Raw genomic sequence first — 23,007 nt, 5'->3', positions numbered from 1 at the left:
GATGATATCAATTACAAGAATGCCGCTGCGGAGCTCGGGTCCGCTCGTCGCCGATCGACTCTTTCTCAGAAGGTAACCTGCCGCGATTATCTTTAATGATAGACACCTTGACGGTGTGCCCGAGCGCGATCGAGACCTCCGGGACGAGCGGCTCTCTTGTGATCGTAAGACTATTCTTCAAATCGCAGATACGAGAGTTTAGATTACTCGAATTTATCGGAAAGAGGAGAAGGGGGGGGGGGGGGGGGGGGGGGGAGTTTCTTTATGTCGGGAACACTCGCGATAGAAGTTTTATTTCCCGTTCTTTCACTTTGATATTTTATTTTGAATTTATATATATATTTTATTTGTATTTTATCTCTGCATCTCTAAAGCTTTAACTCCTCTTTTTTTCTATGATACATCAGTCATCATTTCTTAGATTACAAAAAATGGCTCGTTATAATCTTGATAGATACGTATAGATACTTCCGCGACCGATTCCATGAAAATCGAGTTATATTAAATTCTTAATGAAAGATTCTTAAGATAACCTTCCGCGGATGCAGCTTGAAGTCAACGGTGTATTTAGAGAGGAAAGAAAGAGCGAGTGAGAGATATCCGGCCAATAAATTCCACCGATTATTAAATAGATTCTGTAATTCTATCTAATACCGATAAACTTTTGAATACGCCGCCCCTTCGAACCGTTTCGGCCAATTGAAAAAAAAAATACAAACGATATCAAAAGCAAAGTATAAAGATAAAAATTCAATATAATGCAATAACTTTTAGGAAAATACGCTATTATCGAGAACGAATTGGCTGAAATTATATTCGAAGTGAAATAGATTAAATATAGAAGGGAAAAGTTGACTAGCTGATTTATATATATGATGATTCTAAATTTGATGCATTGTTAATTAATGTGTATAAACGGAAACGTATATGTATATTTCAATATAGATAAAAACAATGCGATACAAATTCGCAACATTTCGCCACATTCGAGTATCTTCTTCGTTTCCTATCAAGATTCTTTTTCTGTACTTTACTGATAATTCCTCTCCTCATAGAAAAGAGAAGGAGCGCGCGCTTAAAAAAGCGCGGCGCGACATTTCGTCGCGATTGGATCTCCTCGTCACTCTCGCGATTTCCACGTTCGTCCGCGCATCGGAATTTCTCGGTTACATCATCGGGAGTTTTTGCGGCGCTGCGCACACATTGATACGCACGGACACATACGTATGCACACTCTCGTGCGCGCGCTCGTTCGCTCGCTTACACGCCGCCTATGTCCTACAAGCCTGCTGGACAAAGTTGTGACCGGTATCAATTGGCCGTGCTCTCCGCGTTGTATACCGGTCGACCTTCTGGAGTTGCAACACGAGACCTGACACAGATAGGAGAGGCTGTGCCGCTGCAGAAACGCGCGGCGAACCAGTCGGCCCAGGCATCGCACAGGCTACGTAGTGCATGCCTTGCGAAACTGTCGGCCGGCCGTTCGTTTCAGCTGGGGAAAAACCCGTTAATTTCGTCGGCATAAAATCAATCAAAGCGAGATAGAATCGCGCCGCTAAAGCTTGCCTCGTGCGACTCGATGCGAGGATCGATTAGACCACGGCGCGTGATGCGATATCACGGAACGCGCCGGAGAACGCGAAGCATTGCTCTTTTCGATGAAAAACGACCTGACCATATAGAGGATCCTCCACTCAACGAGCCTCGGCCTTATTCCCCCAAAACGTCCCTGACCGATCGATCTCGGCCAGTAGCGTAAAAAGAGAACGTTCTTTTTCTTTTTCTTTTTTTTTTGGATGAGCGTTATAGAAATCCGTTTCCGCGTTTCATGAGTAATGTATCGGTTACATTTTGACAAATTTTATTGGATATACAATAAGAGATTATCATAGTGTTGCAACGCGGTGAAAAGAGAAATTTATCGAAAAAGTAATCTGAATTATTTTCTACTCTTGCTGTATTTGTTATTACGATGAGGAATTAGAACTTGACACGCGTAATGATAAATAATTTCTTAATGAACGTAAAACATCAATTACATTACATCTAGAGAAGATTTCTGTGTATATGAAATGGTATTTAAATCGGAGATGAATTAATCGAAAGGGTTGAGAGCCGATGCTGCTCGCGCTACTGATTCGAGATTCTTGACGCGCGTTACCTTCGCGATGCGGCAGAGCGGCAGAACGCCGAGGCGTAAGCAATTTGCGTTTCGATGAATCGCGCATCGCCGCCAGCTCTTGATCTAGGACAATAAAGTCCATGGTCTTCCTGTAGGCGTATTGTAACGCGGACAGCCTTCGATAGCTTCTTCTCAACCGTTTTATACGCGATACAATGTAATAGAATTGTGAGAATTTGTAACTTCTGTGATTTTTTTCTCTTTTTTCCTTACATAAGTTAGTAATAATTATAATAATATATATGTATATATATATATCTATATGTATGAATACATAAAAATATTATTAACATTAAAAGAAAAAAAATAAAAAAATGCTATTAATGAATAACTTCAATAAAAAATTACTTCAATTTATAATTATGTACTACATATAGATTAAATACGGATAGAGTTATATGTCCATATTTCTTTTTTAAAAGAAGATGATTACTTTACCTCACTGGAAAATATTTAAAGGACACCTCCTTACAAAAATGGTATGGATGCTATATGGCAAGATGCTATATAGCAAGATTGAATAAGGCCGCGAGCATCTGTCCCTGAGTAACGATGTGGTCAGACCACGGCTGCGTTCGCGCGATATTATCATAACCGGCAGTTACGGAAAATGAGTGTCGCGAACTTCTAAACACGTTGTAAGAATTTTGTCCTGTATCGCGCGGGTCCAGAGCGAAACCGTTCGACTACCAGACTACGACTCGAGCAGGAAACACTTCAGGATTTAACGGCTTTCTATCTCTGTTACAGGAAAACATCTCGACCCCGGAGCCAGCCGACATATCCGAGGATGATCACTATCCAAGTGAGTAGAGAGAATCTTTCATTATCTATATCTCTCCCATAGCGTAAATCTCGCCACATATCAGTCGGTACATCCGAGGTGGTCGGTCGCCGTCTCGAACCCCTTTACCCGAAGGAGTAAAGGAATAAAAGATTACGAGAGATCCTCTTACGAAGCAAGATGCAAAGATGTATTCTTCCGCGTGTGCACGCGTGCAAAGTCTCATTCGTCTGACGTGCCGCGTCACTTTCATCGACTCGATTCGGCTCAAATGTACTTTTCGCTTCTGGAAGAAATGTCTCGTTTTTTTTACCGCGAAGTCAAGTGTCGTATCCGTTTCGGAAATTCTGACCCGAATTCTATGGTAGCGTCGCACACGGCCTTCTAAATTAATGAATCGCGTCTTGAATGATTTAGACATCACCCCATTTCTCTCTTCCTTTGTTTCTATCTATACGCGGGTTTGTTTGCCGATTAATAATCTCTACTCTCGTCTCCGAAACGTTCGTTCGCATATCATCGCTAATTCCAGCGGACCAACACAAACGAAACCGCATCCGCGCGATATGCTAGAAAATCTGCGGATTGTCCTTTTGAACTCTCCAGTCCGATTACACGCGGTTGTGCGCAGAAAACGCGGACATTGTTGTTTCAGTTGTCCCCGCGGAATTTGCGCGAGTTAATAGTAAGCTCGTTCGTATTTGTCCGTCGCTGTTGCTGTTGCGCATTATTATAATAAGTTGAATCAGTTGATAGATTGAGCCTAGTCCGCAATGTGCTCTGATGATAATCCAAACTTGACATAAATTTCAGAATATAAAGACGAGTCGAACGAAGTTGATAGAGTTTTGGTAATTTATAAAAAAATGAAACTTATATATTTTTTTTATAACGAGATTATATTGAAAATAAAATGAGAAATAAATTTACAAATCTTTATTAAATGTTGCAATCCAAATCTCTCACATTAAATTGAAAACAAATTGTTTAAGATAGATTATTAAAATTTTTCACGTAGTATATTTTTATCGAATCGAGTGTCGAATATTCTTTGAATATTTATTAGAAATTCTACATAATACTTTAGCTAATAAATCAAAGAACTATAATCTAAGAATCAATATCAGTGGTTAGATTCCGGTGAATCTGCGCGTACGTTCGCGGTAGTTTGCGTAGCACGAATCGATATAACGAATTAATGTCGTCGAATGTGCGTTATTCGGCACTGTATATTCAATTACGATATTACCATACGGATTGTTTTTGGCATTCGAAAAAAGATGGACGTGTATGAAACTGTGTTATACGCGCACTCTGATCAAATAAGAAAAGAAAAGATCAATGATTTCGTGAGAAGAATACAAAAAATACATGCACATGTCACACATGTATTTACATAGGCATTGATCCGAACGTTCAATGAGTTTGCTTGCGTCGAAATTTGTTTTTGCTGAACGTGTCGACGAGCCTTTTTGAGAGAGATTCGAAAATCGATTAATTAAAGCGCGCTGCTAGAAAGAGGTTAAAGGTCTTTAATTACATACGAAGCGATGAAATTATCGTCGTGGAAAAATTTATAAGACGATTTATCATTAAAATTCAAATAGATGAAAAATTTAGTTCAGAACTTTCGAATCGATATAATATAGTTTTTTTTCGATCACGTTTTTTTAATAAACAGAGTAATATTGCATTTTAATTTGTTCGTTAGATCATTCTTATTCCGATTCATAAGTATATTATAATTGTATTATCTCTAATTTTGACTTTGATAATTCTCAAGAATCGCGCAACGTGTAAAAGAAAGAATGTGCTATCAGCTATAAATGCCTAAATAACTGAACTTGTTAATCATTTCGGAGAAAATTTGTTTTAAATCGCATATAAACAAAAAAAGTAAATCTTATTTATCAGATATATAATAACTCAGTTTTATCAATTTCAGATGTATCAGAATCAAATTTCAAAAATAAGTACGCGTATGATATTGCCGGAAAACATATTTGTAGCATGCATTACTCATCACTCATCGCGTGCAAACATGCATGCGTGGCTTTCATTGTATCGGTGACGATTTCGAAAGCTATCGTCATCCGGAGTTTTATTTTTCATTTCCATTGCTCGGGTCGCGTTATTGCTTGTCGTTTTACTTGATGAGATGCAATCTTCGCGAGCGGAAAGAAGGCGAAAAGGCACATGTCATGGTCCGTTCTAAGATATCATTTTGCCGATGCTTCGCGACGAGTCATGGCGCGTATGACGTTAAAACTGGCTCGTAGAACTCGCCGGCTTCCCGATAGATATCTCGCGAAGCGAACCATCGACGAAACGTCATTAATCGCGCCGTCGAATTCGACCGCGACGCCGATCAATAAGTAAAACGACCTCCCTTCGCCGGCTCGATCGTGTCCGAGGATAAATTATGAGCGCATACTTTGGCAAAGAGTTAATCGTAGTCTCATTCACCCGCGGCCGCGGGTTCGTGTTTTTGTCAGAGCCTGTGTAAATTACCCGATCGATTAATAATCGTAACCAGCGTGTACGAGTTCGCCGCCAGCTGTGACGATCGAGCTACGAAGCCGGCCGATTTATTAGTTTCGGGTAATTAAACCTGTTGCGTTATTAAGCGCCGATTAAATCGAGTCGACGATGTTGTTGTTTTATAAGTCTAATTTATTCGGCGCTTCTCGCTCGGCTGGAGTCGCTTCGTGAGCTCAGATAGCTGATAAGTGATAATAGCCTCCGGCGCGCATGAGGCTTGCTAGAGATGGATGACGAATGTCGCGACTCGTTCGCGATATGAAATCGTGTCCGGATGTATGACTATACTCTGTTATAAGCAAGGACTACCGTTGGCAAGAAAGAGAGCTTGGCCAACGCGAGCTTTGCACCGTGCACGCGCAATCGTTTTTTACTTAATACATGATGTTTTTTTAACTCCTTTCAAATCGATTGGTACTTTTAGTTTCGGCAGGCTCGCTTATGAAAGACCCGGATAAGCTGAAGTTGATGCTGCTCGCATGGAATTATAATCTTCAGGCGCAGGCACAGGTCCAGGCACAGGCAAACGCCCTCTCGCCAAATAACTCTTCGACTACCACAGCTACCACCGTTGGCACACCTGTCACCAGCCAATCAGCTATTTCCACGGCAAACAACACCATTAACAACTCCACACTCACAGGTAACACCCTACTTCACCAAGCGGGATATACATATAGCACTATCGGATATCGCGATATTTTAAATCGCATGCGAATATATTCGCGAATCGCAAACATTAGAAGCAAATAATATTCTCAATGTTCTAAGTTATTCTTTTATAGATTATCCTTATGACTTTTAATGGGAGAAGAACATATAATAAAAGAATTCAAAATTCTTCTTGATTCTACAATAAAAAAAGATCTTGACGACTTCTAAATAAAGACTATCCTAAAACTATTTTTCTAGTAGTAGTATAATAGAATTTTTATTAATATTTACTAGTATTTTAGTAATAGTACTTGAAACAGATTTCTCAAATTAATTTTATTTTTATCTTAGCTTTTGCAAATTTTTACTATGAGATCATATATTCCAGGATTCAAAATTGTTTACTGTTCTTCGCGCATCTAGTGTGTACGATAACCCGTTGATATCGTGGTGGGACTAAGCGCGATGTCGATCACGACTTTGGAGGTGGGTGGAAGAGAATTCGCCTCAAAGAATATATCGACAGACGAGACGTTTAACGGAATCCATTACGGGACGTCTAGACGTCTTTCTTTCTTTCTTTTTCATCGCGAAAGGACTCGACGAAGTTACATACGCCAACGTCCCATTGATGTCGCCTAGACTGACGAAATCCTACTTATGAAAAGAACCTTGCTCTGCCTGGCGTAAGCGCACTGCCGGGGGCTTTAATGCTCAAGTTTTGCGTCCTTCTCGCGCGGCCCGACTCGGCTCAGCCCGGCTCGGCGCGGCGGAGTGAATTGCAGGTTTCGCGGGGCCAAGGTGTACCGGCCATTTAGCTCGTAAAGTTTTGTCGTCGCGCGCGACGTGACTAATAGATCGCCGGCCTAGAACGTACCCCGTGGCGTAGAAAGAGAAATTCGACGCGCGTCTCATCTCGTATGTATATATATGTATCCGCGAGCGTGTGCGCGTACGTACACGCGCGAGCGCGCCTCCTCCGTCGTTGCACACCCACGCGTTCCGGCGAAATCTACGTCAGGGTGAATCACGGGGGTGAAGCATGCCGTGAATCCTCCTTCTTCCCCCGCCGGCGATGAATCAGTGCGGGCGGAAAGCCGTGTACCAGATGAGGAATGCAACCGATACCTTCGGGTATCGATACCACTCGGAGTCTGCGGTACGCGTAGCTATATTTCATCCTCGTTCATTAATCCTTACGTAATCGTCGTCCGTGTGGCGGAAATTCGCATGCTTTCTCGCAAACGAATTGTAATCTCGTCTAAGCGTCGTTCAAACTCAACTATTTAAAAAAAAAAAAAACTAAATTCTTCAATTTTTTATTCTTGGCCTTTAATTTGTTTTTCTATTTATCAGAATTTTTTAAAAAACAGAGACTTTTAAAATATCAGTTATATTTCTAATTATCTATGTGTATGTGTGTATAAGAAGAAGGAGAAAAAGTATATTCTAGACGTACTCTGATACCTTGTGCTCGAGTGTCCTGGTTGAATAAAGAAGCGAGTCATGTGAATGGAAGCGACGGATGTAACGTGGTAATTGTGTCGGCTGATGGACATTGAAAGTTGAATATCGAAAATTGCAGAGTGTGCGCGCGAAAAGTCCATTAGTCGCACTATTACGCTATCGCAAGTGAATTTCTTAAAATGATTTTGGATTATGGTAGCATACGGCGCATTGTTAATGCTTTTCCGGGCTACCTATTTTTTCAATGCAAGAGGCAACGTAATCTTTTTCCAGTAAAATTATATTATATAGTATAAGAGTGTTATGTATATGTATATATAAGAAAAGATATTGCGCGTTTCCTTTACATATAATTTCCCTATATATATATAATTAAAAATCACTTAAAATTTCATAAAACTAAAATCATATCTTTGTATATAAAACTCGATTTTTATTAAAGTTTTATAATTTCACCAAATTCACATTATTTATATATAAGATAAAATTTTAAAAAGTTCCGTCATCAAAATTATCATCTCGCGAACTATAAATAGTTACGTCCAAAAATAGCCCAATTTTCCTTATAATATCATCGTTTTCCGCTGCTAATTTAGCTTTGTCGTACTCGAAACATCTTGAACAGCGAAAAGGCATACACGTTAATTGCTACACACGTCCTTAACGTCGCGATAATCGCACAATGTTCTCCGAGGCACCGAGCGTTTCCGCACAGTACTGCACGTTCCTTGGGATTCGCCTGTTGTTCAGTTAGGCCAGGTTGCGGAAGGATAATTCATCATGCCCCTCCGTCTCGGTACGCCTCTTCTACCTCTCCCTGCCAGCTATTTGAAACTGGTTTCGAAGCGGGCTTCTATATCTCGGACGTAGTCATTGCGTAATGAACCAGCCATCGGCCGAAGAGACGAGTAGATATATATGTGTATGTATGCGTGTATTTTATATATATATATATATATATATATATATATATATATATATATATATATGTATGTATATGTATACGTGAATACACACACTGCACAATAGATAGTCCTCTTCTCGTCCGTCCCTCCCTCTCTCCCTCCCTCGTGATGACCAGCGCAGATTCCCCGCATCTCGCGCAGGACTTCTCTCACCGGACCCTACTTCGTAGACACGCGTTTCGCAAATCGATTTCTCGATAAAACCACTTCTTCTGCCGCGCGATCTCGAGCGGGAAAAACGACAAAGATTGTCGGCTAATCGAGCGACTCCGCGATTTAATCCGAGTCGCGATCTTCTAATATAGTCTTGCTTTCGCGCGATTTACATTTTCAGCTAAGAATGTGCGGTCATTTATTCTCCCACTCTCTTTCTCTCTCTCTCCCCGTCTCTCTTATAATTTTATATACATCCTATTTTGTCCGGATAATATATACTTCAATATATTAGAAACTATATTGATTCAATTGTATGTACCTTTTTTCAGTCAAATTGTATGTTATTTTTTTCTATTTTAATAATATTAATATAGAAAGTAATGTTTCGAAGTACACTGAAAAATAATAGTCTTATCAAAATAATTTTAGATTCAAGCTGCATACATCGATTTTTCGATAAAGCTTCGTCCACTTAGAGATCTTGATAAAAAAGACAATGATGGCCGTGAGGACATCTTGGTTTCTCATCTCTTAATGTATCCTGCGGCAAAGTCAGCGGTGTAATATTTATAATTTACAGCGAACGCGCAACTTTCCCCGAGCGCATACGCGGCGCGATTATGCGATATGTTTGCGATATGTCACAAAATCACAATATCTTAAGAACAACCGTTTCCGGATCTACGTCATATATCGCATATACATCAGGATAATCATATACACTTCTCTTAAATATTTGTTCTTTAAATATTGCCTTTTTCAGTATATAATAAATAACGTATCTTTTATTTCAAATATCTAGCTTTAAATTATTAATCATATTTCAAATATACCCGCAAAATCTATATATATAAATTATTACCACTGCATTGGTCACTATAGAGAAAAGGAAGTGAAGCAAATTAATAAACAAATTAATTCAAATTCGAAAAATTCGATGAAAACTCTTAAAAAAAATTATTATATAAAGAGATCAGATAGAAATTTCTTTAAACTTTAACTAAGTTAGTAAACTAGTAAATTAAACTAGTAGAATCAAAGTAATTGATTCAATAAATAAATTTAAAAAATCCAAAACTTTATAGAAAGGGTCTAATCGTCGTATAAAGCGTAATTAGAGTCAGAACTTCCGAATTTTCTCTCTTTCACATCGACGCGCACACACATGCCATCATGCGCGACGTCCTACTATGGTCAGTGACATTTATGAGGGACAAGATAATACGTCTTCGTCCATCATCCTCGCAATTGCACGTTACCATCCCAGCGTTGCCGGCATCCGAGCGGTAGACAGTTTCATACCTGGCCCCCGTAGGCGTACGTAGCTTGTCTGCGAATTTTGTAACGCGCGAGGCTCATCGCGCGAGGCGCACAGCAGGCACGGAGACTTGCTTGGAAAAAGAGGAAGTGCCTGTGGTATGGTCGTAGAGGCCATAGTATTAGTTTTCCTTTGCGGGAACGCGCGCGAAGTCGAGGGAACGAGGAGGACGAAGTGGCTGGTGGGGCGCCGTCGACTGATTTCAGGTTCAGGCCAGCGGCCAAGAGGCGAGTTCAGGAACGGTGCTAGGCGGTGTGGGATTGGGATTGGTAACCGGCTTTCTAGACGTGTACGCGGGCCGGCCTAGCCTTAGCGTTTTGCTTATGTGCGTGCTGTTCCCCATCTTCTAAGACTAGTCTCCGGCGATACCCAACGTGTGTATATCTCGCCGCAGGCCGGGAATCCTCTCTCTCGGTGTGCGCAGTGCCGTATCCTCCTAGAGAGTGTTGTGTACACATGCACACACGCACGCATGTGCTTTTTTCCGTAAACGCGCGTATCGCATGCGTGTGCGTGTGAGAATCGAAGTGCAGCAACCTCCAGAGGGCCGGGGGAGAATAAGAGAAAGACGGGGAAGGAGAGATAGACAGAGAGGGCAGAGAAGGAGGGATAGAAACGCACGGTGTAGCATCGTCAGCACGTCTCCTGGACGAGGGTCCAGTTTCCTGGGTCGTCCGTTTGCGCGTTCAGTTACTGACTGGTTCTACCGGAATCCTCCTAGAAAGATACGTTGCGATCGCTGAACGACTCGAGAAATCAGAATCGCGCGCTTGTTCACTCGAGATAGCTGCGCCCAGATAGACCTCGCGTCTTCGCGCGGGAGAAGTTGAAGCGCCCGGCAGAAAGTTGCCCCGCGACGATGCAAATGTTTCAAGACGTTGCCTTGCAACGCGTCCGCCTCGAAGTGGCGTCTTGGAAACTACGCTCGGAAGAATTCGATTCCAGAATGCAGATTACTTCGCGCACATCGCGAGAGAAGTAGATCTAAGATCGTGCGCTTGGCTGAGATGAGCTAGATTATCAGCAAAACAAACACGATCGTATCATCCGTCCAGAAGGATTCTTATTTTACGTCATCTTTTTAGCGTGTCTATAATATTCAACCTACACATTTGTAATGAGCAGTAGAAATAATATTTTACTTATTACATATCTATTTTCTATCTAATATAAATATATAGATGAAATTAATATTAAAAAGATATATTATTCTTTTTCTTGTCTATCATTTTCTTATGACGTAACTAAATTCTCTTTTTTAATATATATATTGTATATTTAAAGATCAAAATACACACATGACGCGCGCACATCAAAAATATAATTTGAGTAGTGTGTAGAAAATGAAGGCAGACCTGTCCGCTTTGTATGAACGTTCCCGTCGTCGATGTTCTCTATCGATCGTGCGAATGTGTAAAGCGGCAAGCCGCAAGGCTGCCCCTTTTTTAATCGGAACCAAGGAGAGCCCCAGGTGGAAGAAGTTCGCGAGGCTCGTAGCCTCTTTACGATTCTCCTGCGGCACTCCCTACCGACAATCCATACGCCTCTTCGTACATGAAGCCTCTCGCCGGCCACGAGAGACCTCGTACCTGTCCCCGTCGACATCCTCTTCGTGAAAGCGCCTTTACCGTACGTTCTCTCCCGGGATCGTGACGGTAGAAGACCGCACCGCCTTTTAACACTTCGCACACGCTATCGGAGCTTATTACGGATTTTGAAAACGGGTCGCCATTGTTAACGTAGAGAAGAAACACGGTCTATACAAGAGTCGGCCGAATGACGGTCCCCAATCTTACTGTCATCGACACAATTGACACTAAATTTCAGTCTGCCTTCTAGAAATAAGATTCGACACAAACTTGTCTGTTTCGGAAATTTAATCACGCAAAGAATGTTGAAATTTTTATTTCTTAAGGTTTCCATAAGAATTTTAAGGCTGCGTATTTAATTCTGAACATTTGTAATTCAATTTAAATAACAGAATATGATATAAATACCAGTTAGAAAAAAATACAAAATTATAAAATTATAACATTCTAACATAGTTTCTCGATATATATATTTTATCGTACGATAATTTTAATGAGTCATAGAAACGTAAAATAATAATAAAATATTAAAAGATTCTTCTCTGTTTATAATTTAGGGGAGACTATTATATGTGATACAGATTTGTATGTTTAATAATTATTTTAAAAAGTAACATATTTTTTATTTATTCTCTTGTTTATAAGGAACTTATATCGAATTTAATCATAATTAATTTATGTAACCTTTTTCAACTGTTTGAAAGACACAAGTATTTTTTAATAATCAATAAGATTATTTGATCTCCAAATTAATTCCTACCAGAGAAACTACAATATTTCGGATAACGCAAATGCTACCCCTGTTAGTCGATCATTCATAATCAATGTCGTCACGCAACCCGAACGATACTGCGTTTATTATATTCACGGGATAAATACCACCCACGAGTCTCTCGCTGTCTCTCTCTCACCACTAGAATATCTATCCGACCGCACATGACTGGTTCCTCATCTGACCATAGCGTGGGAAGGAAAAAAGTATTCCCTTCTTTTGTTCTATCTGCAACGTTCTCTATTCATAAATCGAAACAGCGCGCGGCAGCGATCTAATCATCATGGCACGGCGGGCACTCAACGAGAACGTTATTATTTTCCCGGCGCTACCCCGGTGGAAGATCTCTCTTTTACCAGATAATTACCGATCGCGAACGCAAAGTGTTTCTATCACCAAATTTGCATTATTAATTAGTAATAATTATTAAAAATATCGTTGTGTTCATATTACAATCATTATTGATGCTAATAATACTAACAACGCCGAGAGATTTCAATAAATGACATTCAAATAATAACATGTATTATTATTCCGTTATTAAAACGTTAATTATACCTATATCCATACGTGCTTCGCTAATAAAAACTATAAAAAAACCAGATTGCAGACACACGTGCTAAATCGTCATGCGACATTTGCCTTTGCAGATTCCCGAAACGGTTCTTCGGAATTGGTGGACATGCCAGCGGGAACCGTACCGAGTTTAGGCGCCGTGGCGGGCGTTGGCGGCGAGGACATGGCTTCCTTGTGGGCATCTTACACCATGGGTTACAAGAAAACGTCCCCGCCGGCGTCGTCGGCGACGCCCTCGCGATCGGATCGCGATCGGGAGTCCAGTCCGCCCGGCGGCGAGGGGACGGGAAGCGCCCACGATGAAACCAGCAGTAGTGGCAATAAAGAAGATGAAGACGATGATGACATGGATGTAGACGAAGGACTAGACCCAAGACATCACGATCCGGAACGTCTCAAGGCGTTCAACGTAAGTATATTTGTACTTTTATTTTTTTACGCGTGAGTCATTTTAACGAAAAAAAATTGCCTCTTCCTCAGAGCAATTTATATAAGAAGATTTCTAAATATCCCGACAAAATTGAATTCGAAATTTGAAATTTTAATTAAACAATAGAGTCATCATTATCCTCATTATCGCAAATATTGTACGTTGCAATCTCGGCGAACGGAAGATGTATAATAAACGTAACTGAATTACGCGCAGTTGTATATTTAACCGGTCACTTTATGCAACTATTGCAAGAAAAGCGTCGTTTATACCTCGGAAGAACCATACAGAGGGAAAAGAGAACGGCAACGGAGTATGAGCGCACAAGTTAAGGCCGTCGGCATATTGGCGGCGCGTTGGGCTTTCCCGAAAAATCCTAATTATCGTAAAGTTTTATGAGCGACGATCCCCGAGAGCCGGCTCACACAGGGGAGCAGCACATGCCGTTTCTCTCTCGGTTTTCTCCCTCGTTTCCCGTTTCTCATATATATCTTTTTTTTCGTCTGTTTTCCTCGTGAAAGCCAAGCGGTCGTAGCGTTTCGCGGCGGTTGCCGCTGGTGCGCCGGCCAGCTTCTTAATTAATTACAATTAGTTTAATAGAGTCCCGGTGTTGCGCGCCCCACTGCCGCTAAATTCTTAATTTCTTGAGCGGTTAGCGAGACTCCCATTTAATTCACTCCACTAACGTTGCCGCTGCGTCGTGTTCCGTGGCAGATGTTCGTGAGGCTGTTCGTCGACGAAAACCTCGACCGTATCGTGCCGATCTCGAAGCAACCCAAGGAGAAGATACAGGCAATCATCGACAGTTGCACGAGACAGTTCCCTGAGTTCGCCGAAAGGGCTAGGAAAAGGATTCGAACGTACCTGAAGAGCTGTCGGAGGAACAAACGCGGCAGAGAGGGTCCTTGGGACACCGTAAGTTTTCCATCACATTTATAATCGTAAGAAGTATAATAAACCAATTATCTCTTCTAAAACTCTTCTCAAGTTTCGAGATACTATATACATATATAAAGTATCGCTTTCAAGTTCAAAGCTACAACTCTTCAAATTTTAAATTCACATTTACGTTTTTCGATATATCTTCGAGAGTTTGTTATTTTATTAATTAAAGCTTATGCATGTGCCTCTTGAAATTACTCGCGTCGAACTTTGTTCATGCAAGCTCGGGCATTCTCACGGCGTGAGTCAAGCTTCGATACAAGCGAGTGTGAGAGTGACGTACGTATTTTTTTTTAGGCGAGACCCACGCCAGCACACTTGACCTCCGTGCAGGCCGAGCAGATTCTGGCAATCGCCTGCGAAAACGAGAGCGACAACGCGAAACGCATGAGAGTCGGTCTAGAGCCTGTGTCGCAGCCTATGCCAACTCTTCCGGCCGCAACGGTGAGTAATAATCACACACGAAGAAAGGGACACACTGTCGCAAACTTCGCAAGCGACAATGTTGCCCCCGGCAAATAAGACGTTTCGACATCGTTAGCTTGGCAATAATTACGTGTCGCAAGACATTCTAGACTTTGGCGTATGGACGACGATATAGCACAGATACCGAAACGCATTGCCGATTAATAATTTTAAAGCTCTTTTTCATTGGCCCGTGAGAATTGCATGTGCCTTTACGAACGTTCTTCTAATAATGCACGCGCATGGCTGATCGTAATTAGATGCTACGCGTGCGCAACCTTCGGACATTCTTACCGACGTACAAAGAACACAGGAGTCATTAATCAAGCGATTTTTAGATCACTTGCGAATGTTTCGCGACACGCTTAATGAATCATAAACTAATGTGGAAAGTAATAACTTATCGCCATAGATAGATACAAACGTGTGAATCATTGTTAGAAAATAAACCAATTACTCGCTGTAGTATCAAAACGTGATAGTGTGGTATAAAAAAATATTTGAACCAATCCAAGTATTTTTTTAAAAATAATAAATAATATCTAATTGCAAATATATATATATATATATCGAATAAACAAATAAGTAAATAAAATTCTAAACTATAAAAAAGCATCATCTGTCTCATGTTTCCACTATTGCAATTTTATCCACAAACGTGTACCAGCGATGCGGATCACGCAGTAGGCGCGTGTACAAATAACGTAGACATACCAGTTTGCTGGCATTTCGATCAATCCTCGTAGAAAGGGATTACGCGTCTACCTAATTGTCCTTTAACTCATTTATTCCATTTCATGCTAATGCATGCAAATTTCGTCATCATGCAGAGAATCTCATCATTGTTTAAAGATAAACATCTCACTAAACTCGCTTTTTAGTTTGTCATTTATCTAGTCATTTGTATTCGCTCTATTATAACATAAATAATATAAATCTGAGAGAATATATTAAATGTATAGAAACTAGAATAACGTGAAAAATAAATATTCCGAGGGGAACGAAAAAAATTATCGTAAATAAGATAAAAGAGAAAATAAAGAATTAAAAATGAACGAAAGGAGAGATTTTCGATTGCGAGCTAACACATAAGTCTCGTGTTACATTGTCACGCTTGAAACTTCGACGAGCTCCTGCGCAATGCCTGGCAGCGAGATATACGTGGACGGAGAGCTAGGATTGATATAGGTACCGCGAGACAGGCCAGTGATAACCCGCGGGTCGCGCACCTCTCCCACTCTGATGCAACCCGCGTATACAGATCGCGCTCTACGGAGGGCCGGCGGCGGCGTAAGCAACCTCGGCCTCATAAAAACGATCGTATGCGGAACGGAGGAAACTGAAAATATTCTCGGGAGAGAAACGCGGCGCAAAAGCGCGGCGAGATGCAGCGGGGAAGGGAAGGAGGGGGGGAAAAAGCCGTCGCGGACTTTTGCGCGTCGGAACCGGCGCGCGCTTTCACGCGCCTAACAAGTAATACACCGATCGCACGATATCCGTAGATTTCGTGATACGTCAGCTATGCGAATCGAGATTACGTGTTTCGGGGAGTCATCGTCGAGAGAAATTGTCGCCAAGATATCCGGGCGGCTTTTCGGATGGAAATTGGATCGATCGTTCACTAGAAAAGCATTGATCAGTCTCTCGAATCGTTCTTATTGACGTCACATCTAATCTACGCGGCAAGAACATTAAACGATTCGGTGTTATGGAAACAATTACGACAGCGTCTCCGTTATACGGTCAACTTAATGTTCGTCATCTATTACGTGCGTGCAGAGACTAATAAGATAGCATGAAACAGCGGGAATACAGTTAACAATTCCATCGGTACGGTTTCTCGCGTACGAGATGCGTAGATGCAGGTGATAGGTCCGAGCCATCCAATTTCGCACAATACACCGCGCGGCTTGACGCACCTAATCCTCTTCTCCCCATCATCTATCCGCACGTTTCTTCCGCGCGATTCTATTCGCCGCTTCTCCCGTGGATTTCGCAGTTGGCGAACATGTCGCGATGACACCGTCGCCCTCCCTCACTCTGTCCTCGCTCTCTCCCCTCTTTGCGTCACCCATGCCTCTCGCAAACGAGAAGCTAAAACGCGCGCGCGATTCCCTGTCTACCGTGGCCCCGATTTATCTACTTTGAAAATCCCTGGCTGACAAGGAGACGGAGGAACAGAGAGAGAAAGAGAGAGAGAGAGAGAGATCCGATAACCTCTCCGGCGACCTAAACCTAACCCATTAAGGAGAAGACCTCTTTCATATACATATATCGGGGTTTGTGTGCGTCGGACGAAGCGGTTATCCGCGCTTCGTGGCCACCTATATAATTGACGTCAACGTACACTGCTGGCCTTTCATAAAAACACCTCCCTACATCCGTTCTACGCCGCTTGAAGATTTCATTCCTCTGTGCTCTCGTCGCGCCCGGACCCTCTTCCCGCGATCTCTCAGCACTTCTTCCCCTTGCTTTCTTCTTCTCAACCTTCTCTCTTCCTCCTCCTACTCTCCGCCAACCCTCTGCATGCGTTCCATTCGATCTTCTCTTTCGCCAAGCAAGTCATCCGTTTCTGTGGTGAAAACGCACATTGTCACCTCTCGACATTCACCGTAGTTTTCTTCTAGTTCTTCTTCTCCTCTTCTTGTCCTCTTTCTCTTTTGATGCTTGTTCTCTTTCTCTTTTACTATTCCTTCTTGTTTCCACGAATTAATTTCCTCTCGTGAGCTTACTCACACCTCGTCGTTCCGACGTATCCGAACGTTTTCTTTTCTTGTTCCTAACGTATCTCCCTCGTGTCAAGCCGTTTTTCCTCGTCGTCCTCATTCGTTTTGTCTTTCTTTCTCCTCCGTCGGTCGAGAACGACGTGTTCGCTTTTCTGAATCTCGCTCGAGTAAACGCGGACGTTATTGTTATCGTTCGTCGATACGTCGCCAGTAGGCAGGGTGGGGCGCGAACGCAGAAGTTTAAGAAGACCGAGAGAAGAAGCAGAAGAGGAAATTCAAGTGAAGAAACTGCCGGCGCGCTTTATTCCGCTCGGTTGCTCATAGCGGTGAATACGATCGTGTTCGATGATCGGGATCGTGTTGATAACGAGAGCGGATAGACTGTATAATCGAGGCTCAATTAGCTTGTGTCGGGACGATCCTCGGGGTTGATGATCGATAATTCATAAGGCGATCCATAGTGTTCGTGCTGCTTTAGTGATTAGTCACGTGCTTGCGAGATATCGATTGGTTATTCTCAAATATGAGGAAAAAGAATCTACCAGTCGTTCACAAACTGGTTCGCGATCATGGTCAAATTCAGCAGGTATTATAGCGGATTTGTCGTGGCGTTATTCTATGCGCCATCGTTTTTCGATATTCGAAATTTAATTACGACAGTGAAGCAAAAAGCATTTTTTGATATTTTATACAGATAGATTTATAAATATCAAGTTCTTATTTTTTTATATCGTCATTTATAAGCATCGATGTTGGAAGGACAGAGCATAACCGAATCTAATTGAATTAATTTGAAAAATAGGCGGAATTGCAATATTTAGCCACAGTACTAAAAAAATTACGCTTATAATCGTACTAAATATATTCTAAATATACTAAATATAGCTTATAGTCGTACTAAATATATTTTCATTCGGCATTAGCAAAGATTAAATAAAAAATTAAAGCTAAAAATCGAGAGCAAAAGAAAATCATTTTTTTGGGTATGCAATCAAGTTTTGTGAATAATTATAAACGTCCAATATAAACTATTATTTTATTTTATTTTATTTAATGAATTCTAATGTATTATTTCCAAATATAAAAACTAAAGCTTCGAATTGCATATGATATATATATTATCGTATGCATAAATTAGAGATTATTACAGATAAGATATATGATAAGATTATAATGATATATTTTATTGCAATAATATTATTATTTATCGATTATAGCAAACGGACGTTCGATCAAGTTTGGAGCACTTCTCAAGCACGCCGATTAAATCACTTCCGGGTAAGAGAGAGGACACCCCCCCGGCATCGCTAACGTCCCTGACACCTTTCTCTTTCCTCCACGCCGCTGTCACTCGCATCCGCGTCAAAGTTGCTCACGCCAACGGACAACAAGAGTCTCATGAGGTCAGTACGATGAACTAGATACGACGAAGGCAAGACGAATGAAATCCGTTTTCTTACTCTAGCGGCGTAGTAGAATCGAACTCTTATCTGTTTTTAATTGACAGCCTACTAACATCAAGGCCGATTCGATATAAAACATAAGAATAAACTTTTCTCTCGGGTCAAAATATCTGTTCGTGTTGACTTATATATTAACTGAATCTCATTGAAAAAAAAGAAAAAATTAAAGAAAATTATCGTTCTTTCGTTCAGTGTGATTACGATTAACTCTCTTACTTCTCTTTGAATTACCGTAACCGATTATCGCAATCGGACGCTAAGATTTCCGTCGCCGAGTTCTAGATAAGACTTCGCCTTCGGTCAAAGATCATGGCACAAAAATTCATCGAACGCCTCATTAAACGGGCACACGTCCTTAATGGAACGTGAAGCTAATCAGCCTTTATCGCTAACGCGCATCTCATTCTCATTGCGTTTTTCAGCCAGGCGACGATAGTCAGTTCATCGACGGTGAATGGTGTCGCCAGTGGCGGTGCACCGACAGCCATGTACAGACCTAACTTTAGCCAGGCGTTCCAGCGCGCCGGGCCTACAACGGTACCGCCGACCCTCTCAGCCGGGCTCTACCCGACCCAAAGTTTCACATCGGGCCTACTGAGCAACGGTACACAAAGTAATACTGGTTATTGGTGTCCTTTTAAGTTCGCTTTTGCACGCTATTGTCTTGAGATGTGCCTCCGTCCTCCATATTTAGCGCCAATCAATATTTTTTTTATTACTTCCTATTTTTTAGATATTAAATTTTAGATCCTCCACTCATATTTAATCGAAAATTAATTACATAGATTAATTCAAACAAAAATTTCTTTGATTGTCATCTTCTATTTTTGCGATAGTGTAATAGCGTTCCAGAATTCAATAATACAACTTAAAATTTATTTTATAACATAGAATATGTGCATGCTTGGATGTGTGTGTGAATAATCATGACAACGTTTAAATTGCGATTGATTTTAAATTCGCATTATCCTTGCAGGACCGACGGACCTTAGCATGAAGAACACGAAGCCACTGCTAAGTCACAAGTTGAACGCGACGGAAATGACCGCGGTGAGGCAACTGATAACTGGATATCGGGAATCTGCCGCCTTTTTGCTCAGATCCGCTGACGAGCTGGAGCAACTGTTGCTCCAGCAACCATAGAGCTACATTTATATGACCAGCGCTCAGCCGCTTGGCTCATAATCACAATAGTTGACGGGAAAGCGATGCGAGTATTGATGTACCAACATGCTATGGACACTGCGAGCTCTATTTGCTCATCGAGAGTAACGTTGGAGATTCAACGTAGATTCATTGATAGTTCTTCAAGGGCGTTTGTACTCTGTCGGCAATGCGACTTTTCTTATAAACTTACCCTCTGTTGCAAAGTGATCTACTTGCGCTAAACGGATCGATTCGATCTAACAAAACGAGAGTGCAAAATTATATTTAAACGATAAACTAGTTTGATATTAATTAGAGAAATTAATCGAAATTACTTCATAATGGACAAAGAGATTTCTTTGACGAAAAGATAAAGGTCGAGTTTGAAATCGCGATGCAAGGCTCATATTGCTAGAAAAGAATGATCTTTATGCGGATGTATCATAATTTGATTAAAAGTGCCAAATATAAAGTTATACATACATATAAAGTTTATATACAATATATACAAATACATACATATATATGTATATCTATATGTATATATTTATATTTTTTACGCTTTTAATCTAATTATGATGAATTTGCATAAAGATCGCTCTTTTCAGCAGAAGTACAGGCTTTCAAATGACTTATTGTTCGGAAGCTTTCCCAACGTCTTTCTTACATTGGTGCGTGCATCCTAATTCACCGTATCATCCTTTAAGCTTATCAATAATTAAGTAAACATTTCGTAATTCCTCTTTCTGTATATTATGTTCGAATAGTTTCCTTAAATCTAGAATTAGAAATGTATTGTGGCGACTGCGCGTAATGAAATATGCATTTTTTATTCATTTTATATTTTTATTAAAGAGAAAAATAGAGTTACGTGAACCTTTCATCGGAATTTTAGCTACGATTTTTGTCCTCTTATTTCAAAAATGGCAAAAAATAAATCTTATGATGATCTCTCTAAAATATATATCTGTTTCAGATCATTTTATATTTTTTTCTGAATCGATTTCTCAAAATTCTACGTAATCGCAATTCTCGATGTAAATAGTGCAAAGAGACAAAGAAATAACAAAGAAATCTTCGTTTATTGTGAAGTAATTCCGAAAAAGAGCGAGAGAAAGAGATTAGTTTCTTTAATTACATATATATATAAAATAAAAAAATAGGGTATTTATAAAAACTAATTTTGATTTTAGCATATATATATATATATATATATATATAATAAAAAAATATAATTCTTTCTGAGAGAAATATAAAATGGGTAAGAAATGCATATTTCATTACGCGCGTCGCCATAATGCATTTTTAATTTTAGATTTAAGAAAACTATTTGAACAGGGTCTGCATAAAGAGGAATTACGAAATATATTTATTTCATTACTGATAAGCTTAAAGGATGATGCAATAAATTAGGATACATGCGCCAATGTATGAAAAATGTTGGGAAAGCTTCAGGGCGACAAGTCATTCGAAAGCATGTACTGTTAGTACATATTTCTTAACGAAAATAGAAGCGTCTCGGAACTTTTTCTTCTTTAAAGTCAGCTGATGCGCTTGCAGTTTTTCCTATTCAGATTCGTAAGCTTCGAAAAATAGCTCGTGAGCTCCATAATTCTACTACAAGTATATTCACCGTTTTGATGATGGCTGATAAAGAAGCTGTCACGTGTTCTTACAAGAAGCTAATTTCGCTAATCTATTTGTTGTCGTTATGTACATATGACGTAAATTATATAATACAAATAGTTACTCTCACGCAAAAAAACGTCGATATTTCACAAGAGAGCGCGATTAATTCGCGCGAGTGAATCGCACTATTCACTTCGAGAGTGGCGAATACATAAAATTTTCAGAAAGCGCTTTAGATAAAATATAAAATAATGTGAGAGAGAGAAAGATATGTATCGTGGAGAGATTATCAAAAAAGTTGCTTTTCGCCATTTTTGAAGTAAATAGCTCAAAAAGATTTTACGACAGTCATACGTGTACATAGAAAGAAATGCGTTTGCGCATTGATACACGTGTATATAATAAGTAGATTGCAAGACAAGATGGATTTTTTTATTGGCGACGCGTCAGAGGGTTCGTCAAAGGAGATTGATTAATTAATTAATTGATTAACGATAATTGTACAACGTGGTCGTAATATAGTCAGACCAGAGGCAAAGGAGCGTAGTGATCAAGAATATAATTTCGGGACCATCTTGTCACGATCGGACAATACGTTATAACCGTATTCGTGGTCTCCGGACGCATCACTGTGTTACCAAAGAACACTAATATTATCGTTAATGTACCTATAATACCATGTAAGAATCGCGTCTTTTTCTTTTCGTTTTCATTTTAGACGATATTTTTTTAACAAAACCGTAAAATTATTTTCTTCGTTGACTAATCATACGAAGATAAATAACATTTGACAACCATTTGTGGATTACGTGATAACTGTATATGTCATCTCTGATTATGAATTTATCTATTATTTCTCTTATTATCATTAACACATTGTTACACTGCTATGATAATTATCGATATTATATTTTTATTATTATCGTCGTCACTATATCGTCATCTAACATGATTTTCATCATAATGATGTTATTGGTTACAAATCTCGAAGAGCAAGAACAAAGAGCGAGATATTTGTACGAATAGTTCGCTCTGTCTCTCAATAGTTCCAATATCATTTTCAACAGAAAATTTCCGCTTGTTAAGTCTACGCTTTGTCGTTGTTTTGTACATAGTTTATATACATTGTCGGAGTACATATACAGATTATAGAAATTAAGTTGTTTAAGTAACTAGATATAAAAAAGAGTATATATATATAT

General features: G+C 40.1%; 1 protein-coding gene across 1 annotated transcript in view; it reads left to right on the top strand.

Annotated features, from left to right (window-relative positions):
• Positions 1 to 21,335, top strand: part of LOC115237564 (nucleolar protein 4-like) — a 61,949-nt gene extending 40,614 nt beyond the window's left edge. The window contains 9 exon segments of the mRNA XM_029810691.1: positions 2,933 to 2,987; positions 5,932 to 6,150; positions 13,079 to 13,413; positions 14,149 to 14,349; positions 14,674 to 14,820; positions 18,785 to 18,891; positions 18,893 to 18,970; positions 19,453 to 19,643; positions 20,007 to 21,335. Of these exon segments, the coding sequence (XP_029666551.1) occupies positions 2,933 to 2,987; positions 5,932 to 6,150; positions 13,079 to 13,413; positions 14,149 to 14,349; positions 14,674 to 14,820; positions 18,785 to 18,891; positions 18,893 to 18,970; positions 19,453 to 19,643; positions 20,007 to 20,173 (1,500 nt within the window). The 3' untranslated portion in view covers positions 20,174 to 21,335.
• Positions 21,336 to 23,007: the final 1,672 nt, after the last annotated feature.

This window comes from Formica exsecta, unplaced genomic scaffold (assembly GCF_003651465.1).
Source record: "Formica exsecta isolate Colony F162 unplaced genomic scaffold, ASM365146v1 scaffold3, whole genome shotgun sequence".
NCBI classification, from domain to species: Eukaryota; Metazoa; Arthropoda; class Insecta; order Hymenoptera; family Formicidae; genus Formica; species Formica exsecta.
The sequence above is the reverse complement of the archived record's forward strand: the minus strand, read 5'-3'. Positions and strand labels throughout refer to the sequence as shown.